The 27,574-nt window shown below is 36.5% G+C and overlaps 4 protein-coding genes across 5 annotated transcripts; 3 read left to right on the forward strand and 1 right to left on the reverse strand.

Moving 5' to 3' along the window:
- Positions 1-1,002: 1,002 nt before the first annotated feature.
- LOC107755289 (differentially expressed in FDCP 6 homolog) lies at positions 1,003-10,798 on the forward strand. Of its 2 annotated transcripts, none has more exons than XM_016572036.1 (11): positions 1,003-1,119; positions 3,044-3,184; positions 3,414-3,593; positions 4,828-5,055; positions 6,208-6,354; positions 6,592-6,700; positions 7,268-7,566; positions 7,703-7,869; positions 8,677-8,875; positions 9,906-10,020; positions 10,393-10,798. In XM_016572036.1, the coding sequence occupies exons 1-11, from the start codon at positions 1,024-1,026 to the stop codon at positions 10,575-10,577; spliced, it is 1,866 nt and encodes a 621-aa protein (XP_016427522.1). In that variant the 5' UTR covers positions 1,003-1,023; the 3' UTR covers positions 10,578-10,798. The 2 variants fall into 2 exon arrangements, with proteins under 2 accessions (XP_016427522.1, XP_016427523.1); XM_016572037.1 differs by having other exon boundaries at positions 9,906-9,996; positions 10,393-10,797.
- An 870-nt stretch (positions 10,799-11,668) lies between these two features.
- LOC107755291 (NADH dehydrogenase [ubiquinone] 1 beta subcomplex subunit 11, mitochondrial-like) lies at positions 11,669-13,528 on the forward strand. The gene is made up of 3 exons (XM_016572038.1): positions 11,669-11,948; positions 12,253-12,386; positions 13,057-13,528. The coding sequence occupies exons 1-3, from the start codon at positions 11,757-11,759 to the stop codon at positions 13,181-13,183; spliced, it is 453 nt and encodes a 150-aa protein (XP_016427524.1). The 5' UTR covers positions 11,669-11,756; the 3' UTR covers positions 13,184-13,528.
- Positions 13,529-14,273: 745 nt separating this feature from the next.
- On the forward strand, positions 14,274-20,752 carry LOC107755302 (rho-related GTP-binding protein RhoA-A). The gene is made up of 5 exons (XM_016572052.1): positions 14,274-14,371; positions 16,709-16,864; positions 18,488-18,608; positions 18,745-18,875; positions 19,030-20,752. The coding sequence occupies exons 2-5, from the start codon at positions 16,709-16,711 to the stop codon at positions 19,201-19,203; spliced, it is 582 nt and encodes a 193-aa protein (XP_016427538.1). The 5' UTR covers positions 14,274-14,371; the 3' UTR covers positions 19,204-20,752.
- A 622-nt stretch (positions 20,753-21,374) lies between these two features.
- Positions 21,375-26,330, reverse strand: LOC107755292 (nudix hydrolase 24, chloroplastic-like). Its single transcript, XM_016572039.1, has 8 exons — positions 26,133-26,330; positions 25,423-25,661; positions 24,369-24,432; positions 24,152-24,282; positions 22,589-22,707; positions 22,001-22,133; positions 21,673-21,769; positions 21,375-21,559 (listed from the first exon to the last, which is right to left on the reverse strand). The coding sequence occupies exons 1-8, from the start codon at positions 26,194-26,196 to the stop codon at positions 21,513-21,515; spliced, it is 894 nt and encodes a 297-aa protein (XP_016427525.1). The 5' UTR covers positions 26,197-26,330; the 3' UTR covers positions 21,375-21,512.
- Between the last annotated feature and the right edge of the window lie 1,244 nt (positions 26,331-27,574).

Consider the following 27,574-nt stretch of genomic DNA (forward strand, 5'->3'; position numbering starts at 1 on the left):
AATATTGTGTGTGTATTTATATATACATAATAAATATACACAGTACACGCATATATTCTGTAAACAAAAACTTTTATTTTGAATGCGATTAAACATTTGACAGCACTTATTTTTTTTTATTTTTTTTTTGTAAATGTGTGGTAATGTTAAACTGTCATGAAAATGTCAAAATGCAAGACATTTTAATGGTTTTCAATTAGCTTCATTTGAGTAATGGTTTACAGTGTGTAATTGTTTTTGGTTTTTTTGGCAGAAATATCTTGACTGGTTTCATGATATTCACCCAGAAAGTTTTTTTTTTATTATTATATGTTTAATATGTTTGTTTGTTTATTTATTTAAGAGGAGTCTTGCAAATGGCTTTCATTTGAGGATTGTGTTTATATATATATATACACTGAACAAAATTATAAACGCAACACTTTTGTTTTTGCCCCCATAACACATAATATACATACTATATATATATATATATATATTGCTCTTTTGTTAGTTTTGACTGCTTTTATTGTCCTCATTTGTAAGTCGCTTTGGATAAAAGCGTCTGCTAAATGACTAAATGTAAATGTAAATTTAAATATATTTGTTTTTTTAAAAGAGTTAGTTACTTCACAAAGCCAAATAGGTGCTTCCTCTTTCATAGCGTATAAATAGACCCAGGCTGTATATGGACTTAAAAGGGGGATTTGGCTCTTACAGACCACTTTGGTTTGTTCCAAAATGTAAAGTTTAACATGACTTGGCCCCAGCAAGAGTAATAATTTCTGTGTGAGATAACACTTCATTGATCTCAGAAAGTGCTCTTATATAACCATTTTTGCTTTGATGCCTTGTATTTTGAGTTCAAATCAAAACGCGATGAACTTTATTGCTTTTTGATTGAGTTTTGGCCCAGCAGGGGGTGTGATTTGCCTGTTGGATGATGCCCACTTTTGCTGTGGGTGTGGGTGGCCTTGAACTACAGAGCGAGAGAAAGAGAAGGCAGTGAAAAAAGGAAAAGCGGAGAGTAAAACTGCTGCAGTCATGGACTTACGCTCAGAACTGCTCAAGTCCATTTGGTACGCTTTCACTGCTCTAGATGTGGAGAAGAGTGGAAAGGTGTCCAAGTCTCAACTCAAGGTGAGCTGCAAATCCATTAATGCACTATGATAAAACTTTCGGATGTTGGAGGCTGAAGATTGGGGTCCCGTACGGCTCTCAGATCTCAAGGTCTTAAAATGCTCTAACATATTCCTTGGACAGAAAGAAGGATCAGTAATCAACTCGTGCATACGTTTTTTTTTTCCTTCCTATGTTATGCTTAAAAGATGCCATGCACTTGCTTTAACTGCTTGTGATGTGTTTCCTGTGTGTTATGCCACATGGTCTATAGTAAACTTACTGAATATCTGGGTCACAGGTTTTCTTTTACAATTGTCCATTTATAAGACTGAAGAGACCTCTTCATTCATAGTCACATTATTTTAATGGGAATTCTTATTTTATTTTCTTTTTTCCCTCTCTTTCATTTTTTCATCTTTTTTCTGCATTTATAAAGGTTATGTCTGATCTTATACCATATACACGAGACTGCAGTCCCATGATTAGGTTTTGTCCAGTCCATATCTCAAGCTGACCAGCTGTAACAGAGCATCTCTGACTCTTGGGCATTTTGGGTCTGAAGCTGTAAATGGGCTCAAACTGTTCAACTTTGAATCTTAAGCTTTGAGAACGGTGGTCACCGGATGTGTGTAGTGAGATCACACTCTTTGTACTTTGTAACATTATGGTTTGATCTACTCATTACTAGTCCACAACGTCAGTTCTGTCGTTTTCAAATAATAATTTAGAGAAGTTCCTGAGCAAGGTTAGAGAAGTAATGCAATGTAACCCTGCTGTTGCTGTTGTGAGTCTATCAGCAAATTATTTCTTTCAAAATCTTGCCTGGTGTTATTTTAAATATTTTTAAGTAATTAAATATGACTTTTGATCACATGATTGTGGGTTAAATCAAACCTCTGTGTGAGCAGAGAATGCTCAAATGAGTGTGTATAAATAGAGCAGACCTCTACCTGTGGCCTGCTTCCTTTCGAGGTTGTAATGATGATGCATGAAATATTTATGCTTCTGAAAATCTCATTTCAGGCCTATTCTGAACTGCAAAATGGTGGAAAACTTCGACATAGTTCAGCCAAAAATGAAAATTTGTGGAAAATGTACTCACCCTCTAAAATGTAGATGAGTTTGTTTCTTCATCTGAACAGATTTGGAGACATGTAGCATTACATCAGTAGCTCACCAATGGATTCTCTGCAGTGAATGGGTGCCGTCAGAATGAGAGTTCAAACAGCTGATTAAAAAAAAATCCACATGACTCCAGTCCATCAATTAGCATCTTTTGAATTGAAAAACTGTGTTTGTAAGAAACAAATTCATTAGTAAACCATTGCTCCCAGCTAAAATTAGTCCTTTATTTGTTTTCTCTAGTAAAAAAAAGTTGTCTTGTTTTAATCAAGAGATAAATATGTGCATATCAAGCACTGTTTACAAGCAAAGACAGACCAAAACAGTTTTAAACAAATATTTTAGTGGATTTTGATATCAGGACAAAAGGGATGGACTTTATCCCTGAAGGAAGCGTTATCATGAATTATGGACTTGTATTTTGGCAGGTTTAAAGTTAAAACATCTTAATGATGATTTTGTTTCTTACAAATACGCAGCTTGTCACAAGACATTAATTGATGGACTGGACTCATGTGGGTTACTTGTGGATTGTTGTGATGTTTTTATCAGCTGTTTGACTCGTTCTGACGGCACCCATTCACTACAGAGGATCCACTGGTGAGCAACTTATGTAATGCTAAATTTCTCCAAATCAGTTCCTATGAAGAAAGAAGCTCATCTACATCTTTGATGGCCAAAGATCCATTTTTGGGAGAACTATTCCTTAATGGAATAGTAACGGAATCAATCAATTCCTTTGATAAAAGTATCAATAAATTCTCATGTAATACTTTGTGTATATGTGAGTTTGTTTAAGATCTGCGCTACTGCTCTGCAGGTCTTGTCTCATAATCTTTACACGGTTCTGTGTATCCCACACGACCCAGCGGCTCTCGAGGAACACTTCAGAGACGATGACGACGGTCCGGTGTCCAGCCAGGGATACATGCCCTACCTCAACAAATACATCCTGGACAAGGTACACAGCCTCTCTTATTCTCTTACAGTATGTATTCTGTTTGGAGACACAGGCTTTATAGATCATCCTGTGTAAGACAATGTGTTTTTGTGCATGTATATCTGCTGGCCAGCATAACTCAACTGGGGGAAAAAATATTGTTTTTATCAACATTATCATTTTGTTCTAACATTTATCATGAACATTCTTGCATCTCTTCTTTAGTCAGTTTCTGTCTCCTCTCTGTTAGGTGGTGGAAGGCACGTTCGTCAAAGAAAATGTGGACGAGCTCTGCTGGACTCTTACTGCCAAGAAGAACTATCGACCAGAGGGAAAGTGCGTTTTACCTGGAAAAGACACCTTCCGGCTCTGGTGTCTGTTCATATTTCTCTCGGAGGACAGATATCCTCTGGTCATAATCCCTGATGAGGTGAGATTCATGCATTGTGTGTCATTTTTAGAAACCTTAAGCCCATCAGTACACGGTTTTGCTATGAGTACTAGATGTTTCATTATTCTGAAAGTGTTAAATAGTGGCTACAAATATTATTTCACACTTAGGCAACACTTAAAAATGTATACATTTTATTTGATAAAATTTCAAACCAAGTGCCATCTGTCTTAAAGATAAAGAGGTTAGCTATGTTTCAAATGATAAACAACAGATACATTGTTCAAAGTGAAGACAAAACTATTTAGACAGTTTCTGGTTGTCATCTTGGCAGACGTTATTGTATCTCGTTATGATGAACTTCACGTGTGGTTATCCTGAGAGAACTGACGTCACACATCTACTAAAATGTGACCAGATAGTTAAAAGTTTAAATTCTGTTGAAATGAAACGATATTCACACATTTTAAGTGTGACTCTCAAATATGTCTACAAATACTTTTAGAGTCTTTATATTACTCTTATTAAAACTAGAATATGTTTTGTACTAGAATATCGCTCTCCTGACTCTTTGAATGCTGAGAACTTGAGTGTAAATCATATCATACACCGTAAACCTGCTGCTATAACCACAGGACCACCATTGGCTATATGCTTTTTGCTTATTTCTATTTTTCCTCTTCAACTGAAACTGCAGGTTTTTCAGTTTCAGATATAAACATAGGGCTAAATCCGCTAGTAGCCTATGTCATGTTCATCAGTACCCTGTCTGCTTTTCATTGTGAACGGCACAACGCTTGCATATGTGCTTCAAACCTAGCAGTTGTTTGCTTTCTTTAAATAGCTTTTGTCAGGAAATAAGGGCGATGTAGCTGTCACTGGGAAGATGTCACTGTCACTGATTTGGCTGATAAGCTACTACAGTCAAGCTTTTACAAAGTGTTTACAATATTCTAAACTTTTAGATATAATTTTTGGCAACTGCATTTACATGGTTAAAATAATGTCATTTTTTACTCTTTCTCTTTTATGTGTCTTTGCTGAATGTGTCTGTTTTCCCAACGCCGTTGTGGTGTTTCTCGTCTTGCAGCTTGGTTGATTTCCTGTGCCTTGTTTTGCAACTGTTGGTAAAATGTAACTTGAGACAGTTTCACAGAAGAGGGGAAAGAAAGAATGGAGTACAAACATAAATTTTGGTGTTTCATAAAACAATTATAGTAGTTGCAGTATTAATATAAACAAGTGCAACAAATATTGTTGCTTTTTTTCACAGGTTGAATATTTACTGAAGAAGTTATGCATGGCTATGAGCGTTGAGCTGAACTGTGTTGAACTGGAAGACTTCATTTCCCAAGATTCTGTTCAGCAGAACGGCTTCATTGTATGGGCCTTTCTGGAGATGATTAATTCTGGGAAACTAACGAGGGGCATTGCCAAAGAAACCATCAGTATGGCGATAGAGGAGGTGTACCGGGAAATAGTGGGTGATGTGTTGAAAGAGGTATATTCGCTTTATCTATTTATATTAGTATTTATGTAATAATAATGTCTGTTGTGTTGTAATGTCATTCTCAGGAAACTGGGCCATTTGTCCTTTAAATCATATGATTTTGTGTATGGTTGATTCTTAAACCATTACCCCACGCAGTGTTGCCAAGTCCACGGTTTTCCCGCATACTTTGGCTACTTTTATACTGTTGCCGGGGGTTGTTCTTTTAGTTCTTTTAGATTAGGAACCTCCTGGAAGGAGGTTTTGACTCCCCAGAAATTGATTGGGTTAGTTTTGGCTGTGATTGGCCTAGTTTTGAGTACCAATTGGGCTGGTTTGTTTCGCAGACCTGGCAACCCTGACCCCAAGCCTAAGCCTATATGTGTAGTGACAGCTTTGCAAAATACAAAAAAATATATATATTTATCATTACCATCCTATTATTTCAAGTTCTATATACAGTATATTACTGTTCAAAAGTTTGGAGTCTTTAAGATTTTTTTTAACGTTTTTAAAATAAGTATTTTTCTTTGCTCACCAAAATACAGTTAAAAATAATATTGTGAAATATTATTACAATTTAAAATAGTTTTTTATATATATTAAAGTGAAAATTATTCCTGAAGTGACACAGGTGAATTTTTAGTGTGTTCGGTGTCTTCAGTGTCACATGATCCTTCAGCAATCATACTAATATGCTGATTTTCTGCTCAAGAAACTTTTCTTTTTATTATTATAGTTGAAGAGTTAAAAAATAACAGCATTTATTTGAAATTGTTTTGTAACAATGTTATGATTACAATTAGAATTTTTATAATTTTTGTCCATTTCAATGAAAAACAATATTTTATATAAAAATAATATATAAAAAATAACGGTTGGCGTTACACACTAAACAAAGATAAATCTATTAAATAATGTGATTAAGTTTTAGTATCCTTTATAAATTATTAATTAATTTAATAAATTAAATTAATTAATTTAAAATATCAGTAGTATGTCACTGAGACACCCTAAACACACATATGGCACGAGAAAGATCCTGTTAAACATGTTAACGTGTACATATTAAAATACCAACAACTTTCAGCAAATACTCTCTGTGCAGTTATGTGTCTGTGGGGATTTATGTATTTTTTTTTAATCCTTTCTTCTTGACACCAGGGATATCTGTGGAAGAAAGGTCAGTTGAGGAGAAACTGGATTGAGCGTTGGTTCACCCTGAGACCCAGCACTTTAATTTACTTCACTAGCGAGGACCGTAAAGACCGCAAAGGCAGCATTCAGCTAGATGGAAACTGCTGTGTAGAGGTAGGGTACAAGTGTACAAGTGTCTGTGGTTTGCATGTGTTGTTATTAGAAGTAAAGCTGGTATAATTCTATAGTGGCGTAGTATCAGTACCACCTCATGAATGTGTGAGACATAAGAACTTGTCAGCATTTTTAGCTGGTTATTGGCTGTCCATTAACACACAATACAAAGAGAACATCTGCTTCTGTGATCAACAGAGCCATGTGTGAAATGTTTCTCTGCTCTGTGTATATAAGGTTCTTCCTGACAGAGATGGGAAGAGGTGTATGTTCTGTCTGAAGACGCTCACCAAGACCTATGAACTCAGTGCATCTGACACCAAACAGAGGCAGGAGTGGACTACAGGTCTGCATGCATTATGATTTGGCTTTTTGATCATTTTTGTCAGGTGTTCTGTAAATTGTAGGGAGTTTGAAGATGTTTATTTCCCTGTCTAGTTTGCCTTTCTTCAAGAGACACCTTGTTCATCAGGACACTTTTCTTTACATTTACAATTGGCCATTGTTGTTGTGTAAAAAAAAGAAATCATCACTTGTCACTGTGGTTTGGAAACGCCTTTGTTAGTGGAAACCTGTGGCATTTCGAAGGTTGACTTTTTACTCGCTGGGTGTTTTGTGAGACTTTCTAAAATGAAGCTGCACAGGGAAACTTTTGAACTTACCTAGGTAACTTTCACCTGGTGGATAATAAAACAGGTGAAAAAAATCCCATAAACTTAAGCCTCAATTATCATAGAGACTTGAAGATGGGCATTTTTATAGACTTGGGCCTGAAAGCAATTACCAAGAAACCACCCACAACACCAGAGCAACTGCATAGCAAAAGGCTAAAACCATCTTAGAATACCTTGACACCAATCAATTTTTTTTTTCCAAAAATTTTGCATTTATAGTATTGCTTTTTTTCCGCCAGCTATCCAAACAGCCATCCGGCTGCATGTGGAGGGTAAAACTTCTCTTCATAAGGACCTAAAGCTGAAACGGCGTGAGCAGCGGGAACAGAGAGAGAAGAGGCGGGAGGCGAAGGAGCAGGAGCTGCAGCGCTTACGGGCTCTGCAGGAGGAGCGCGAGCGGAAGATGGCAGAGCTGGAGCTGCTGAAGGAGGCGCAGAGGCAGGCGCAGGCACTGCTGGAGCAGGACGAACTCCGCAGACGACAGCAACACGAACAACTCCAGCAGGCCCTGGAGATCCAGCTCAAAGAGGCTGAAGAGGTTTTCTATCCATCTATCTATCTATCTATCTATCTATCTATCTATCTGTCTATCTATCTATCTATCTATCTATCTGTCTATCTATCTATCTATCTGTCTATCTGTCTTTCTATCTATCTATCTATCCTGTGTGCAGGCGCGGGCGAGCATGCAGGCTGAGATGGTACTGAAAGAGGCTGAGGCTGAGAGACAGAGAAAACGAATCAAAGAACTGGAGGCCATGCAGCAGCGGCTAGAGGAGGCATTACAACAGGAAATCAAAGCCAGGCAGGACGAAGAGGCCTTCCGCTACGCACAGGCTCGGTGAGCAGCAGCACACAAACACTGTTGAGCAACGCACCCATGCTCAGTTTCGCACACAAACACACTGATGTTATAACAGGGCTTTTCAGTGGCACATCTGCAGACTGTTTGGTGCCCTCTTTGCATTTTCTATTAAACGTGCTGGGTTGTGTCTCACAAAACAAGGTGCTAAAACACTTTAGTACTAATCAGGGAGGAAATATAATGTTTTAAAAGCTCTCCCATGTAAAATTGCATGAGGTTATGCAGGAATTAATGAAGAGGAAGTTACCAGAGGAAGTAATGGACAGAAGAGGCTCTTTTAACAAATATATTTGTTCAGAGAAATGAATGTATGCATAATAATGATATATAATATATACAAATAAAACCTGTTTCTAGGTCAGTAAATACAATATGACTCTACTACTGTTACAAATCTATTCATTCTACAATACATGCATGCAATATGCCATTGTAAGCAAAAAACACTTTAAATATTAATATACAGCTGAGTGCACATTTAATCTGAGACCACACTGAATATAAAGTGTTACGATTTTTTAAAAAGATTTTAGACAAAGAAATTACGTGACAAATGTAAAATTAATGATAAAATATTTAAGATTCTGCAGTATTTCTAGGTCACTAATGAAATGAAAAAGCAAATTTGTGCCACATCAGAAGTTCTTCTATCCAGTGAAGCACTTCATTTTCACATAAACATTTTTCTCAAATTATTATGCTAATAAAACATGCCTAATTTGAACACACTATTGCTATTTTAACCTGCATTGTGCTTGATCTCTTACTGCCTCATTGTTACAGGCTACTGGCTGAGGAAGAGGAGAAGATGAAGGCCCTTATGTCTCTCCGTGAGGAGCAGGAGGAATATATCCAGCGTGCCCAGCGGGAGAAACAAGAGCTCAAACAGGAAATGGAAAGTAAGTCTCGAGCTCTGGGGGAGGCACAGAGGCAGCTGGAGGAGGTCCGAGCCAATCGCCACCGAGTGGACCAGGATGTGGTGGTGAGTTTTGCAACGGTGTTTTGATCTAAACAAGGGCAGAGAGATTAGCTCAGATTTATATATTATAGTTTGTATGGTTTTTGGCTTTGTTGTTGTTTTTAATGCAGGACCCTACATTACCATTAATGAAAGACCTACACCACCATTTTAAAGTGTTTGTTTGTTTTTGTATTTATTGAAGAAATTAATACTTTTGTTGATAAAGACCTACACTGTCATTTTACAGTGTTTGTTTGTTTATGTATTTATTAAAGAAATTAATACTTTTATTCAACAGAAATGTATGCATTAAATTGATCAAAAGTGACAGTAAAGACATTAACATTTTTTTAATTCAAATCAAAAAATGCATCACGGTTTCCACAAAAAATTAAGCAGCACAATTGTTTGTGATATTAATAAGAAATGTTTATTGAGCACCAAATCAGCATATTATAATGATTTCTGGAGGATCATGTGACACTGAAGTTACAGTGAGTCACTGATTAAAATTTTTTATATATACTTTTATTTATTTATTTTTATCAAATAAATGCAGCCTTGGTGTGCATAAGAGATTTGTTTCAAAAACATTAAAGGGATAGTTCACCCAAAAATGAAAATTCTGTCATTAATTACTCACCCTCGTGTCGTTCCAAACCTGTAAGACCTTCGTAAAATTACGGATGAACCCCTGATGTCACATGGATTATTTTACCGATGTCCTTGCTATGTTTCTGTGCGTTGATCGTGGTAATATCCTTGCTGTCTATGGAGGGTCAGAGAGCTCTCAGATTCCATCAAAAATATCTTAATTTGTGTTCCGAAGATGAACAAAGGTCTTATGGGTTTGGAACGACATGAGGGTGAGTAATTAATGACAGAATTTTCATTTTTGGGTGAACTAACCCTTTAAACAATTTTACCAAACCCAAAACTTCTGAACATTAGTGTATTTTTGCAATACCTTCATTAATAATATTTTCAGTTAATGTACTGATGCTGACATTAGCTGATGATGACATAAGTCTGTATTGTTTTATTCTGACAGGCTGCTCAAAGGAAGCTTCGTCAGGCCAGCACCAATGTTAAACACTGGAATGTTCAAATGAACAGATTAATGCATCCTATTGGACCAGGAGGTATGCACATTACCTTAGGGTTAGGTTAGTTTCAAGACACAATACACAATCTAATTCACACTGTTTACCTTTAACAAGACTAACCTCATCAGCTCTTATGCTTCATGGTTTGAATTTGGCTGATATTGAGAAGATTCATCTAAAACTTTATATATGTAATCAAGATCTTTGGATTAACTTGGCATTTCAGCATAGGTCGAGTAGGAGGTTAATGCAAAGACTGTGAGTGGCATGCAATCTAGGTCTGTTTGCACTACGGTTTCAGAGAAAAAAATGCACATAACCTCATTCCCTTAAGACAGCTCCTTTAATATAATTCACCCTTGTTTTTCTGATTTCACAATAAATACACTCCCTCTAACTTCCCTATATTTTTTTGCTTGTGTCGTCATCTAGAAAAACGGCCCTCAGGAAGCGGATCTTTTTCCAGCTTTCGCATTCCTTCGCAGAAGGATCCAGGACTACGTTTGAGGCAGAAATCAGATGAGCAGGATGAGGAAAGCAAAGAAAACATGGAAAGCAGAGGAGGGTGTGAATCTGACAGGCGTTTGTCTACAAATGGAAATATGGAAATACCTTAACCTCAGAAGAAAAATAAAATCTCTCTTCCTCAATGTTAAGACTGATTTGAATGAAGGAAAGTTATTTTTGCTAGATGCCAAGACCTCATGACATTAAAAAAGGATACTTTTTCATATTGTCAGTGTTTGTTAATAGCTTGTTATTAAATAGTAATGTTTTGTACACCTCACACTGTTTGAAAAGTATTGTACTGTAGTTGTTAAATTGACTGCTTGAGTTGATTGACTCCTAAGTTACTCAAAACCTTATATAGACTAAATGTACACTGAATAAATATCAAGCATTTTTTCAGGATGTTTTATTGTGGTGAATTCAAAAAGGATCAGATGGTCAGAATGTGTTCATGCGTGTAAACTAGATTTCTTGCGAGGGAGGAACATGTTGAAGAGCTGAAGCTCTGTGGTTTTGACAACTTCCTGCTTCTGCAGTCAGATAACAAACCCATGAAGACAACTGATGGCACACACATGTACCTTAGAGATAAATTTATGCTTAAAATCATAGTGTATCAGCTATTCCCCAAGTACACGTTTAAAAGCATTTTTATGCAAATTTAGAACCTGGTAGAGTGCTTAAGCACACAGGAAATTTGACTTTTTTTAACATAAACGTCTGGTACTCACAGAATATCAATCTACACAAAGAAAAACAGAAGTACAGAAGAAGAGCTTTTACAGAATGAAAAGTATATATGTACAGAGAACTGATATACTGTGCAGAGGTGTATATGTGTGTGCAGAGAGTACAGATAATATGACACAAATGTCAAATGAGAAAAATGAGTGAATTGAAAATTGCACACATGGGTTTGTAATGGTATGAAAAAAAAATATATACTGCACAGAAATTCTGTAATGCACGATGTGGAAATATTTATAAAGCGTTTCCAAGAATAGTTTACTGCCAAGCCATTGTTATTTTTCATACATGATTCTACAGATCCAGTTCAGATTTGTAAACGCAAGAAATCGAAACGGAGGCACCTGCTGTTTGGCAATGGTTCCTACAACTGACCGTTTCTGCGTTATAAGCATAGACTGTATGGTTATAATACATCCGCGACACCGGGTGGCGGTAAGGATCGCAGAAAACTTATAGAACCTCATTTTAACCCGGAAAAAATAACCTGGAACAGTAGCTGTCTCGAAACAGCTTCTGAGTACAGAGAATCGGGGAAAATGGCTTCACGCCTGAGCCGGTTCTGGCCCACCCTGTCCCGGGTTCGGTTGAGCTCGGCGCTCGGGAGCCGCTGTGTGTCGCAGACGCCGAATTCCAGCGCGTCTGGAGCGGCGGTGGCGTCTGATCTGCAGCCCGTGTCTCCCGCTGCTCAGGACAGTCATGGACACGCAGAGGTCAGCCCGTTTGAGAAGGTAAGAGGACCACAAACTCATGTGTATGATGCACGGAAAGTAATTAGCAGTGGGTTAATTGACACGCGGGGGCTGCTCAATAAAATCTTAGTCTAAACTGTATGAAGTTTGACGTGCTTTGACAGGTACATGTTTACATTGTGCACTGTATGATCCAACTCCATTTTTTTATTTATTATATGCATGGTATTGTATATTGCAAAGATGTGCCTGCTATGTTTCTGTTCTGTTCTGTTGCTGCAGTGATGTTTGTGTTAACTTGTTTAAGTTTATAAATGGCAAATGTTCATCTTTATCTTTTCAGAATCCAGATTTCCATGGCTTCCATCATCATGACTCTTTTGTGGATGAATGGAACATGAGGTTGGCATTTTTCTTTGGCATTTCTGTGGCCATTGTTGTTGGAGGGACTTTCATCCACTATTTACCAGATCATGGGTAAGTGCATGATTGAAAGGGCTCTAAATTTTGCACAGAATACAGTGATTGACCAATTACAATCTAATATCCTTAATACATATGTTTTTATATGTCATGAGTGAACCATCAAATTTATAACTCAATTGTGAAACTCCTACTTTTCACTACTATGCAATTATATTTTGCACATTACTTCAACTGAAAAGTTTTGGAATGTATTATTCTATACTGTAGATATTTGGGAAGAGTTCTGAGGACAGATAATATCTATATCGATTATCCAGTCTGTATGAAGAAGAGCATGATAACATTCTTGAGGACTTTGTGCTGAAATTGTTCAAAAGGTTAAAAAAAAACTAGGCATAAGACGAGGTCCCCAATAAACATGTGTAAGGGTTTATCTTGATTTTAAGACATAAATCTAAATTTTGAAGCTTGTAAAAAAAGCATTTAGCTATTAAATAGTGCAATGTAGAGGGTGAATTTGCTGCTTATATATCATTGTAATTTAAAGCTATTTGTATCTTGACCTACATTAATTGGCTAATTAATGGTTTGCTTAGATGCATTGGTCTCCAAGTGTGCATTTTACAAGTGTTGTTTTATTTAATCTGAAGGAGTAATGGTTTGCCATTTTCTTTAATCTAATGTCCATAATCTCCGTCTCTATCATGTTTTTCTCCTCCAGTATGAGGCAGTGGTCTCGCCGGGAAGCTGAAAGGTTGATCAAACAGAGGGAAGCCGAGGGTCTTCACCTCATGACTGAAAATTATTACGATCCCAGCACGATTGTTCTGCCCTCCTCTGGAGAGTAGACAACATTTTGTCAATAATTTTTCTGTTAATTTGTCTTTCGTTGTACATTTGTCTCCCTTCAACTATAATGTAATAAAAAATGTTATAATATAGTGGTTTGTGGTATTTTTAACTAATACTTGAAAAAGCATGAACCTGTAGAATTAGCTTTTTGTTTGCAAACGTATGGGTGTAACAAAGTTGAGTGTTTATGCATGTTTGTGCACATTTTATGTAATCTTTCTTATTTTAATGATTGCACTATTAACATGTAAGCATGTAAGGCTAAGAATTACAGACAGGGCCAAAGTATTTCTATGCTGTACAACAACTGAAAGTTGCTGGTTTGTGGTGCAATATAATGTTGGGCATATAATCTAAAATATAAAAAAAAAATTGGTATGTATTCTACCTCGGCTAAAATGTCAAGAAAGTAATGTTTTAAACAGGATTGTGAAAATGCAGAATCTAAAGAGAATATGTGTTTCAAAATTACATCAACACTTCAGATCTTAATTTTCTGGACATTTCAAGTCCAGATGATAAGAAAAAGTCATCTTTTTTTTATTTAAATTATTATATTTATCGGTATCTTTAGACTATTTTCATAAGAAACTAAACTAAAATGATGAATGTTGTCTTAAAACAGAAACGGAACATTTAATGCATTGTGTTGTTTTTATGAAGAAGCCACATATATCAGTCATTCAATATTTTTTATTAAAGAAACAGAAATACTGTACACCTTCAGTGGAACATGAAAGAGCATCTAGACAAGACTTTACATTAAAAAGCAGATATATATATATATAGTATAATTAAGTAAATTGAACCCCATCAATATTATCTCCAAACATTCCTTACACTGTTTTAGGACTCATATTTTATATTGTTATTTAAATTAAGAGATATGAGAAGAAAGTACGGAAGTTCTAAGCGGCCATGCAATAATATTTTTTTTCCTTCTCGTTTTCTTGTTATAACGACTTAATTTTCTCGTGATATCGACATAACGAGAGTTGTTTTCTCGTTATGCTGTTCTCCTGCGAGGGGCTACTGGCTTTGGACGTCACTCCAGCGTCTCTGCCTCTGATTGGTGGAAACGACGAGAATGGGCGTGTCTTAGCGGCGTGGCACTGTCTGCGGGGCGGGGCCTTGGGGTCGTACAGGAAAAGATAAAGAAAGCGAGGACATCTGAAACAAAAACGGTAAATAAATACTCACACAAAAACACCTCTGATATTTACAATCGATATGTTTATTTCTTTCCCATACGGTCTAGAGCCAATACAACAGATTAGCATTTTTAAAAACCGCTCCAGTGAGATAAAAGATGCCTTTCATATGCGGCTAGCTCAGTGCTAAACGGCTAAGTGTGATGATGACGGAAACGGACGAACAACAAGATGCCGAACATGAGTTCATAATTGCATTAAACTCCGATGATCGCGAATGTAACACGTCTGGAAAGTTTAATACTAGAATTGATTTGTGGATCTAGTCGAATCTAATCCAAACGGTGCTCATTTTACACTTATTAGGCCGTGAGATGAGGCGTCCCAGTTAGCATAGGGAGTAAACCAAACCGGGGACATGCGGCTGTTATAATCACCATCTCTAATTTTTTTTCTGCAATATAACACTCAGCCCTTTAAACGGCTATTTTATCCCTCATTAAGCCTTCACTCTCGTTGAATCAATGGTTGACTCATTGTTAAACTATAAAAGGTCACTTGAGCGACATTATTTTGACCCGACTGCAGTCAGCTGTTTCACAGTGAGTCCAAATGTATGTGTAATGCTTTAATGTGTGTTTTGCCGGCGTTGATAAGTGAATTGAGCAGGGTGCGGTGTGTTGTGACAGCAGCTGGGAGGTGTGTGTGTGAGAGAGAGGAGGGGTTGATACTGCAGTGCTATAATGACACAAGAACAATGTGTACAGATTATTAAAATGGCTGAAATATGAATGTAGACATGGGGGAAAAACCCTAATGAGCTCACTTGTTTTATTTTGAAATATAAGACAGAAAAGGCCTGAGATACTTTACTTGTTTCTAACTAAAAGCAATCAAGTTGTTTCACAAGGAACAGCACCATAGACCCCTGTTATTCCTAATGAGCCCACTGAGACTGCTATGAAAAGGCATTAGCTGAATTAAATGTGCTCACAACACAAGCTTTTCATTTATGAACATTACTCGCATTGTTTTCATTGTGGAGATGGATGCTGAATGAAAAATACTGAAACTGTAATCCATATTTGTCAATTTCAATCAGTAGTAATTTCATAAAAAATGTAGATTCATCAAAATTGTTTAATGCTTGTTTCTAACTCAAAGCACTCAAAAGAAAAACATGTCTTAGTATCCACAATGATTAAAAAAGGGTTGATAAAGTGACAGTGAAAGTGACGTGACATGTGGCCAAGTATGGTGACCCATACTTGGAATTTGTGCTCTGCATTTAACCCATCCAAAGTGCACACACACAGCAGTGAACACACACACACCGTGAGCACACACTCGGAGCAGTGGGTAGCCATTTAAGCTGCGGCGCCCGGGGAGCAGTTGGGGGTTCGGTGCCTTGCTCAAGGGCACCTCAGTCGTGGTATTGAAGGTGGAAGAGAGCGCTGTACATTCACTCCCCCCACCTACAATCCCTGCCAGTACGAGACTCGAACCCGCAACCTTTGGGTTACGAGTCCGACTCTAACCATTACGCCATGACTTCCCACTTATAAATGCAATCTGGATATTTGAATACATGGATTTCATAAAAATATGGAGTTGCCAGTAGACCAACAAAAATAAACATTTATAACATATTTAATAAGCTTCTTCAGGTGAAAAAGATGCTCATGCTCTTTGTGTAATTAAAATTCATAGATATAACTTCTTTTTGTCAAGTTGGTTTCACACCATTGGCTCCTATTGTTCTTAATAAGCCACCTAAGACTCATATAAATAGCATTAACTGAACCAGTAGTGCTCACAACACACTCTTGTAAGTCATGAACTTTACCCACTTACATTATTTTCATTGTGGGGACAAAAGTGATGATTGTTGAATATCAAATGCTAAAATTAAATGCATCCATTCTGAGGTTGGTTGCAAGTTCCACTCCAGACTCATGTTTGCAAATAAAGCTTTTAATTTTGTTGGTTTATGACAACATACGTTTTTAGATAAGAGATTATTATATTTGATTTAATACTGTTTTTGAGAATTTGTAATATTTCTGAATCATATTTGATCAAGACAGAGTATCATAGAATTGGTTCCTGTTATGTTTTTCAGTTACTTTAGAATTCTGTACAAACACTGATACATCAGAATCATGACAATATTGATATAGTTAAATAATACTGCTGTATGCCTGGTTTATATATTTTTTCAAGAATGTCTGGAGTACTTCCACCTCAGAATTGCTCTTCCACATGAAACAGTAGAGGGCAGACATACACAAACAATTCTCTATTTATCAAAAAAACTATTTCCACCTGCCTCCTGTAATTATTGGCTGATCTTTTCATTTTGTGTGACAGATGACTGCAATTCGTAAGAAGCTTGTAATCGTTGGGGATGGAGCATGTGGAAAGACGTGTTTACTCATCGTTTTCAGTAAAGACCAGTTTCCTGAGGTCTACGTACCCACAGTGTTCGAGAACTATGTTGCTGATATTGAGGTGGACAGCAAACAGGTAAGAATGTCATCAAAGCCAGAATCACCGCTGGTCTATTACAGCATTCACGTGTCTCTTCTGTAGCTATTTGAACTTTTGAAACAAGTAACTTCCTCAGAATGTTCATAAACGTCTTAAAGGGATACTCCACCCCAAAATAAAAATGTTGTCAGTGATTGACTGCCTAGTAAATTACACTGTCAAGGTCCAGAAAAGTATGAAAGACATCTTCAGAATAGTCCATCTGCAATCAGTGGTTCAACCGTAACGTTATGAAGCGACGAGAATACTTTTTGTACGCGACGAAAACAACGACTTTATTCAACAATTCGTCTCCTCTGTCTCTCCGCATCACTGTAGTGCCATTTTGGAGAATATGTGCTGAACGCAAGCAGCGTACGCTCTTCTGTGTCAGCCGCACTGCACGGATGTGCTGTTTTCGTTCAAATCAAAGTCTAAATACACGTAAAAATGTATACTTGTGTCGCGGCTGACACAGAATACTTTTACAGAATACTGACACATACTTTTCTGGACCTTGACAGTGTAATTTACTTGGCAGTCAATGGGACAGTCACAAGCCTCCTGGTTTTCATCCAAAATATCTTAAATTGTGTTCTGAAGACGAACAAAGCTTTTAGGGGTTTGGAACGACATGGGGGTAAGTGATTAATGACAAAATTTTCATTTTGGGGTGGAGTATCCCTTTAATAGAGTTCTTCCTGTATTCTTATTTTTGCATTTTTATGTAGTCTTTTGATTGTCTTTTGCTTGTGTTGGAAAGCATTGTGTGCATCTGTGTTAATGATTAACTACAATCAAAATAATATGTATATTTATATAAATACATTTATTCATATGAACACATTATAGAAATATAGTTAAAATATACAATATTCAACATACACTACCATTCAAAATCTTGGGGTCTGTAAGATTTTTAAATGTTTTTGAAAGAAGTCTCTTATGTTTACCAAGGCTGCACTTATTTGATTGAAAAATGTAGTATTACAATTTAAAAACAATTTTCTATTTCTAATACATTTGTAATTTATTAATGTGATGGCAAAGCTGAATTTTCAGCGTTATTACTCCAGTACTCCAGTCACATGATCCTTCAGAAATCATTCTAATATGCTGATTTGCTGCTCAAACATTTCTTATTATTATCAATATTGAAAACAGTTGTGCTGCTCAATATGTTTGTGGAAACTGTGATACATTTTTTTTAGGATTCTTCTTCAGCATTTACATGAAACAGCAATCTATTATAACATTATAAATGTCTTTACTGTTGCTTTTGACCAGTTTAATGCATCCTTGCTGAATAAAATATTAATTTCTTTAAAACAATCTTACAAACCCCAAACTTTTGAATGGTAGTTAACTATATATAAAAATTGCGTGTATTTTTGAGAATAATATTTTTATGAATTTGGCATTATTCAAATTTGTGACACTGAACATGTGGACGTTGGATCATTCTCAAATATGATCATGAGACTTTACACAAACTTGTGGCAAATTTTTTTACACAAGCTCGAGTGCTGCTAAATGCTTAGAAATTCATGTTCATTTGTTCAATCACCGTTTACACAAATTGTTATGCTGATAATATAATTTTTAACCATTTGTTGGCAGGTGGAACTGGCTCTATGGGATACAGCTGGACAAGAGGACTACGACAGGCTGAGGCCCCTGTCCTACCCAGACACTGATGTCATCCTCATGTGCTTTTCCGTAGACAGCCCTGACAGTTTGGGTGAGATCATCTTTTCTGGAGTGGCCAGTCTTTAATATTAATTATATTTCGGCCTAATTTCAGTCTTTAAATATTTTATAGTGTAAGACCACATTCCTGTGGTTACTCTATTGAAAGCCATACTCTATTCACACAGAGAATATCCCAGAAAAATGGACGCCGGAGGTAAAACATTTCTGTCCAAATGTGCCAATAATTCTGGTGGGTAATAAAAAAGATTTACGGAATGATGATCACACTCGACGGGAGCTGCAGAAGATGAAACAGGTGTGTGGGCTAACACTTTCTTTTTTTTTATAAAACAGTTACTATATTTTTTATGGAAATAACATAAAAAGTTAGACAAATTGCTGTTACTGCTGTGTTGTAGCGTTATGTTATAATGTACGAATGCCCCGTCAATGCTTTCTCCCTTGAACAGGAACCAGTTAAACCAGAGGAAGGGCGAGACATGGCTAATCGCATCAATGCCTTCGGCTACCTTGAGTGTTCGGCTAAAACTAAGGAGGGCGTGAGGGAAGTGTTCGAAATGGCCACAAGAGCAGCGCTCCAAGCCAAAAAACGTGGCAAGAAGAATCCCTGCGCTTTGCTATAGAGAGGAAAACGAGAGAGGAAAAGAAAAGAATGAGGGAGGGAAAGGGGTAACCAAACTAGGCCAAGGAAAATGAAAGAGCTATAAAAGTTCGCAAATAGAGGGAAGAAACGCCCCTAGTGTTAATTATGTACTCGGGGGTCAGGGAGGGTCATTTTCAATCCAGGCCAAAGGAAACTACAGAAGATTGTAGGGACAACTGCACCGGCAAAAAGGGACTTCAACATTTTTATGGCCATCAGTCCTCTTTCAAATCAAGATTAGTGACCTTAAGCCTTCAGACTGATCACAAGTGTAAGGATAGTGTATATGTAGGGTAAAGATTGACATGGTTTCACAGTGGCTCACAATCACTGATTGCTTTTGGGGTGGGATTATATGCGATGTATTCTTTGGCCCGTACCACATCTTCTGCTTAGAAGGTCAGCACTGTTAGCAAGAACAGAAACAAACGACTTGGTCTAAAAAGATTCCTTTTTTGGCACTAAGTGCATTATTCAGGGTGTAAAAGGCATTAGTTAGTACCCTACATCATATATGCTACATGTCAAGCAGGGAGTTGTTTTTGGGATCAAGACATTGACTCCCGTGATCCCCTTTATAAACCTCCCAGGAACCCAGTGCCGTCTTATGTAAAACATTCACGCCTGTCCTTCGTACTATGATTTTCTGTTTAATGATCTTTTTTCTTACGTTAACACGCTAATACTGTTGGTTAACACAACTGGTTCCTCTGTGCCCTCCTGTCCTGTCGCAAAATTGGCGGTTTAGTCACTGGTTTAAAATAGCTGAAAGTAGTGGTAGTCTTACAATTCTTTATTCCAATAAGATTTAAATACATCTTGTACTTTTTTTGCCATTTGCCTATAAAATTCAAAGTAAGATGCATTAAGCAATGATCATACTAATTCACCTTTTTTGTGAGTATTTTATGTGCTTGCTCATGTATTGTAAGTAAAAAAAGAAAAAACTTTGGGTTAATCGGCCCTCATGGAGCTCAAAGCAAAACCACAGCTCTGTATGTTGACTGTCAGACACTGTTCAATTTTTGGCAATATATATATACGTTTTATAAAAGGTGACAGTAACATTATTTTTGCCCGTATTCCTCTTTGCCTGCATGACAGGCTTTTATTTGGTGTGCGGAAATACAAGTGAAATTTCTTTATCTCACTGTATAAATGAGAAACTCCCTCCATTTTCACTCCATTTGTTTTCTTTTTATGATTCCCCTCTTTTTCTCCTGTACTGTATGTTTTTCTTTTTTTTTTTTGTGAAATTCTACTGGCTTATACTATATCATTTTTGCGTATTTTACAAATTCTAGTATCTTAGAATTTAAAAGTTTTAAAAGAAATAAAGAAGGAAAAAAGTAGCGAAAATTTGATTTTGAGAGAGCTGTTTAATGCCATATTATTAAATGCAAGTAATTTCTTAGAAGAGATTCTGCATTTCATTGTAAGAAAAAAAGAGCCTTTGATGCATCAATTATCTTTTGTATACCAGTGCATCTTTGGATTTCCACAGACTCTAATAAATTCTTATAGGGTAACTTTGCTTGGGTCTTTATTCTGTGTCTCTTCTCCGGGTTATGATTGCGTAAAATGTCTTCACCAGCTAGACGTGGTCTTCAGTAAACAAGTACACATGCTGACGATGTTAGGAGTTAAAGGGTTAGTTCACCCAAAAATGAAAATTAGGCTGTGTTTTACTCACCCCAGAGGCATCCTATATCCATATTCAAAACGTAATAATCACTTGAATCTAGCTTGCGCCAACAGTTGTACACGGAAGCAGCTCCGGGCGGATGACGTATGAGGTCAGCGTTGCGCATGCGCCGGTGAGTCTCGTGAAAACCAACGTTTGTTTACAGGATCAAAGGAAGCAAAGTTTCCTTACTTTAGCAAAGGAAAACCAGTCTCCTCTTGGCTTATATTACGTTTTGAATATGGATATTTTTCTTACAAAAACACATCGATTCGCTACAGGAGGCCTTTGTTCACCCCCCGGATCCGTGTGAGACACTTTTTTTATGGATGGGCGCTTTTTATTTCACTTCTTTTGGACTGAAGCACTGCAACACCCGCTGACTGCAATGATAGAGCTTGGAATAGCCAGGACAATTTTTAATATAAATCCGACTGGATTCGTCTGAAAGAAGTAAGTCATATACACCTAGGATGCCTCAGGGGTGAGTAAAACACAGCCTAATTTTCATTTTTGGGTGAACTTAACCTTTAAAAGCGGAGGTAGATAACTAAAATACCAAACTGTTGCAGGCTGACACAAGTCTTAACACCGTCAGTCAGTTTTTACAGTGATCTGTGCAATCCAGCCACAAATTCGTGATAATAGTGCTCTGAAATGAGAGAAAAACGTAAGTCACAGCCTATCTCATGTTAAACTTTTCATTTAAAAGTACATGCTATCAAGGTTCTAATCTCAAAATCTGACCTCCAGTGTGTAACAAACCTGAGTCTGGCTCAATGATGGCATGTCTGATGAGGAAGTCCAGAACCACCATGGCACAGTTTGGCTTAAACTCCTCACTGACCAAGAGATCTTTCACCTGAAATCAACAAATGACACAGAGGAGAATCAATGGGGGTAAGATGTGTCACCCCTTAGTCTAGGAAACCGCACATATTTTAGAAAGCTGCCTGAGAGAAAAGTAACCATTTTTAATGCTAAAACACTTTTTTCTGCATGTCAAAGTACAAGCAAACGTGTATATCACAGCTATTCTTATATAAAACACATCACATAGCATTCAAACCTAAAATCAATGGGATGCCTTCACCTTCTCTATTGGATAGTAGTAAAACGCTTGCACTTCTCCGTCTCCAATGTGAGGCTGAAAATTGAGAGGCAGCTCTAAATCAAAGACAAACTGACACTCAGGAAATATTCCTTCGTCATCTTCGTAGGTGTAGCTACAGAGAAGACACAGGGAGGCATGAATTGGAGATTGAAGATCGCAGAACCTCTTTCAATTTAGCTAAACATAGTAAACAGTTTCCAGGCAGAAATGATGCCTGTGACAGGCATTCATGTCTTTGATCACATTGACGTGTTCTGAGACTGTATAAAACTTGAATTCTGGTCGTCTTCATTTGTGCACAGAGAATATTTCTCTGGAAACCTGCCAGTTGGAAGCTATTTCTGGCATTACTGCTGTATTAATCAGTCTCTCTTGCAGGAGAGTTTATATCTACCCTGGTATCTGGGAAAGGTTCTGAATAGAGAAAAAAATGTAACATGCATCTTTAATCTTAAAATGTAGCAGTTAGCAATTGCTTTTGTGCTTAATAATAAACTACCTTTAATGACCTAACCTAAATAGTGGTATAGAAATAATAATAAAAAATAAAAAAAAAGGATTAAGCACCTCACAGTTCCCACAGGACGCGCTTGCTCTGCCAGGCCCTGAGGGATGCAGGCCTCCTCTTCACACTCTTTTACCATGGTATGCCTTACACTACAGCCTGCTGCCAGTCCTCCAGCCGCCTGAGTGATAAATCAAATCCTTTAAAGACCCCATTACATCAAAATGGGAGGTTTGTGGTTTTTAGTCAGTGTTTGTTAGCTCTGAGGTCATCTTTAAAGGGGTCATATGATGCGATTTCAAGTTTTCCTTTCTCTTTGGAGTGTTACAAGCTGATTGTGCATAGATAAGATCCCTGAAGTTGCAAAGACTAAAGTCTCAAAACCAAAGAGATATTCTTTATCAAAGTTAAGACTCTGCCACGCCCCCCTAAAACGGCTCATTCTAACACGCCCCCACATATCTACCCCACTATGTGGAAATATTTGCATAATCCCGCCGCAAATATAATGATCTTTAAAAAAGCATCATATGACCCCTTTAAAAGCACACTACTAATTTATAGCAGATATATACAATTTATTACTCTGTATATATTTTTATATTAATTATTTTATACACTACTGTTCAAATGTTTGGGATGGGTCGAATATTAAAAAAAAAAAGTCTAATGCTCATCAAGACTGCATTTATTTGATTACAATACAGTAAAATAGTGAAATATTTTTACAATTTAAAATAACTGTTTTCTATTTTAATATATTTTTTAAAATGTAATTTATTACCGTGTTGGTAAGCCTGAATTTTCTGCAGGCATTACTTCAGTCTTCCGTGTCACATGATCTGAAATCATTCAAATATGCTAATTTGGTGCACAAGATTTTTTTATTTATTTATTTTTTATTATCAATGTTGAAAACGGTTGTGCTGCTCAACTGGATTCTCTGATGAATAAAAAGTTCAAAGAACAGCATTTATTTGAAATATAAATCTTTTGTAACATTATAAATGTCTTTACCGTCACGTTAAATAGTTTAATACTTGCTGAACAAAAGTATTAATTAAAACAAATCTTACTGTCCCCAAACTTTTGAACAGAAGTGTATGTTTAAATGGTCCAACTTCCTCAAAAGTCAACGCTTTTTTATTGTCATATATACAGGGTACATCATATTACAATTAAAGTCTTACTTGGGAAATTCCTGCAGGTAAAGACAACAATGCAATGTGCAAAAATTAAAAACAGTGCAAACATAACTTGCGTAAACAACAGACTTACAAAACCCCACACAAAGGCAGAATACAATACATAAGTGTTTAAAATGTTGTATGTACATGAATGTATTAAGTATGTAAAAAATAAGTCATTAAACGGCAGCAATACAAATGTAGCATTAACATAACTGAATGAATCCTTGAGGTAGTACTATATTGAAGTGCAAAGAGTGTTGACGGCAAGTGATACGAAATGAGATATGACTGGTTAAATTAAATGAGCATGTAGTGTGAAGGAGTCGTAGATTTAAGTGTTAAAAGTAACTGTATGATTCAACCTACTGTTGACTCAACCTGTTTGGTGTGGCACTTCTTGTAACGAGCTGATTAATTGGTTTATTAATAAATTACCATGTTGTCAAGTCTTCCTGGATATGTCTGTTTGGTCAGAGATCGTCGTGCCAGCCACATATTAAGGTTGCCACTTGAATCCCGAGTGTAGCCATTGACATGGACGCCGTACCGTTTCACTCCAAACAGACCTGCGTTGACCATTATTTAGAAACAGCTATAAGTGTCACTCTCTGTGACAAAGTAGAAGCATGAAATTAATATTTCATTAACATACTTGTAGCTGCTCTCTCCATATACATCAGCGGAGGGTCGCAATACCTGGGCATCACAGCATATTGCTGAAAATAAAATACACTCTGATAATTCAGAAAAAAACAGAGGCCTTATTTATAAAACGCATGTATGATCGGATCCCAAATTCCATGAAGTTCATCCTATATCAAAAGTGAGGAACAAATCAGGATTTGCAGGAACGGCTATGAAAATTTCTGTATGTATACTCCAACTTAAGGGCACGCGTACACATTTTTGTGCTCATATTTACTAGTAATTAAAGTAATCCAATTTTCATTAAGCAAATAATCCAATCCAATTTCATGTTTATTATAATGCAAAGATAAACAGACAATCACAATATGCATTAATATTATTATAAAATACAAAAATCATTATTTCAGATAGTTTCTAGGGCAATATTTCTCATTTTCCTTTATTTTGATTTGTTTACTTGATGTACTTAACTAAAACTGAAATAAAAATTTATAAAAACTATGTAGACATTTATAAATTAAACAAAAACTACTAAAAAAGACAAAAAGAAACTTGAACTAAAATTTAAATGGAAAAATAAAAATACAAAAATATTCAAAATATGAATAAAACTATAATAGTATCTCAATTACACTAAAGTAGCACTGCAATATATACAGTAGGATGCATTTAGGAAAACATTTTGTGCATATGGACATTTTATAAATTGTTTGTAGGAAAATTTTCGAAAAATTGTCATGCATCCACATTTAGGATCATTCTAAGGGCATCTTTATAAATGAGGCCCCGAAGTATGAAATCACCAAAGTTTTAAAAATGATCCTGTAGTGAATTATTCTGGGTTTTTTATTTAATACAAATTGATGGCATGATGTGTTGTTTTATAGGATTGGGTGAGGGTGGCTTGAAAATCATGTGCACGGAGCAAATAATCCCCATTAATATAAAAAATAAAACATTGCTCATCATTTTTGACATTGGAAGGAACTGACACACAACTGCTCAAGAAGTAAGGATGAAGATGGGCAATTATCCAGCATGCACCATAGATGTCTCACCTCATCTCTCCAGCCTATGAGACAGGTGAATGTTGCCTCTCTCCTCAGCTCCTGCAAGACCTCATCCACAGCCACTGATCTGCTCTCAAAAGTGTCAAGACCGGAGCTGAAGGTTATAGTGCTCCCGTATGGTCTGAAGACAGCAGGAAAACGACCAAGAATTGATGCTACTTTTGGGTAAATCCATCCAACCTGTTCTCCAGCCACCTCAAAACGTAGACAGCTCTCTAAACTAGAACCTGGTGTAAAAGAATGCATTGATGTTGAGTAAATGAATGCATTTGTATATGAATTATACATGTATATTATAGTATTATATATTAGTCAATGATAAACAACAAAAATAACATGTTTTCTTTGTTTTCCTTGAATGCAGGTGTATACAGAAGTTCAAAAAGGTTTTCAAAAAATTGACGGTCACAAATGTACATTAATTATTATTTACAAATATTATTTTTGAGGTTTTCTTGACTTTTTAAGAAATTAAACGTGAGTCATGGATGTCAATAAGTCTTTACTCGTTACAAATCTTTTAATTCATACACTGAAAACATGTTCATAATAAAAATAAGCCTTTGTCAGCATGAGTTGAATTTTAATTTATTTTTACAGATCAAGTAAGCTTTTCATTGACCCTTGACATATGCATTCCTGCTGGATCCCATGCATATGGATTGCTCTGTCATATGATTCTTTTAATATTTCCCCACCTGGTAAATGAAAGTTATTCATTCGACGCAGGAGTTGTAGCATTTTCTCCGACCACGAAGCCATTTTGTCGATTTCACACGTGGAACAGTTAATTGTCCGTTCAGAAAGCGTGCATTATGATTTTGGGGGATTTGCGCTTGATTTGCCGTTGACATGCTGTCATACACCCACGGGCTTCATGCTCGCCTCCATTGTTGCAGTTCCTGTTGATGTGAACGCTGATTGGTTCGCAGGTTCTGCTGATCTGCGCGCTGATTGGTTGAAGCTCTATGACGAGATCTTGAAGGGCTATGACGAGAGTTGCTCATATGTGTTTCTCCACCAGAGGGCGATCAAAACCATGATCAAAACAAAGGCAACTCATAATGTTACTGGACCAAAATACTTTGTATTGAATGCTGAAAGGTCATGTTAGTCCTCCATATGCAATGCAAAACGTTTACTGATCATTTATGTTCTGTTGGTCATCAGTATTTTTTTCGAATTCACATCATATAATCTTTGTGAATCAGCTTTGGCTTGTGGCTTGGCACAGATAGTGAGGTAAAATCGGTTTGTATACCACCCTGTTGGGATTGACAGTATTAGATGAACACGTTTGTTCGTTTATAAGTGACAATTTGGTTAAAACAACCTAATATGAATGGCAAAGTAAGTCATGACCCATTCAGTTTTTCCATTGCAACCCTCTACGCACACCTTGGTAATATAATCGCCATTGGCTAGTACATTTTTTGTTTACTCGCCAGACTGATATACTATTTTACACACACACACACACACACACGTTTACTTAGCTATCTAAATGGGGACATTACATAGACTTCTATTGTTTTTATATACAGATAGTTATACATTTTTAACCTAAACCCCTCACAGAAAACTTCATTTTTACAGTTTCAAAAGTAAAAAAAAAACTTTGTTTACTTTATTTTTATAACAGTTTTACAAATGAGGACATCCACAAATTTAGGTTTTTGCCGATTTTGTCAGGCTTTGCTCACTTTTGGGTACAAATTTGTCCCCAAAATATGGTTAAGTAGGTACACACACACACATATGATTCCACCCAATCAGCTTATCTTTGTAAAATGGAACAGCTTCTTAAATAACTGAATGTGCACTCTTAACTTCAGCCAATCAAGCATTATATTATGATATTATGATAATTAAGCACTATTTAATGATAGAACTAGTGATTAGAACTAAAACTTGGTAACCATGAATGAATGCATATTTGTCATTTTAACTGAACTTAGGACTGGTGGTGGTGTTTAAGATTGGTCATAGGTAATAGTAATAATTATTAAAAGATAATACTACTACTACTACTACTATTATCTGCTGGGTTCATGAATATTAATCACGTTGTCAGCGTTCGCTCGAACTGATTTGCTGAAATCAAAACAGGGACGGTAATAGATGAGCGCCAGCCAACGAG

Source organism: Sinocyclocheilus rhinocerous, unplaced genomic scaffold (genome assembly GCF_001515625.1).
Source record: "Sinocyclocheilus rhinocerous isolate Xijiao unplaced genomic scaffold, SAMN03320098_v1.1 scaffold2637, whole genome shotgun sequence".
NCBI classification, from domain to species: Eukaryota; Metazoa; Chordata; class Actinopteri; order Cypriniformes; family Cyprinidae; genus Sinocyclocheilus; species Sinocyclocheilus rhinocerous.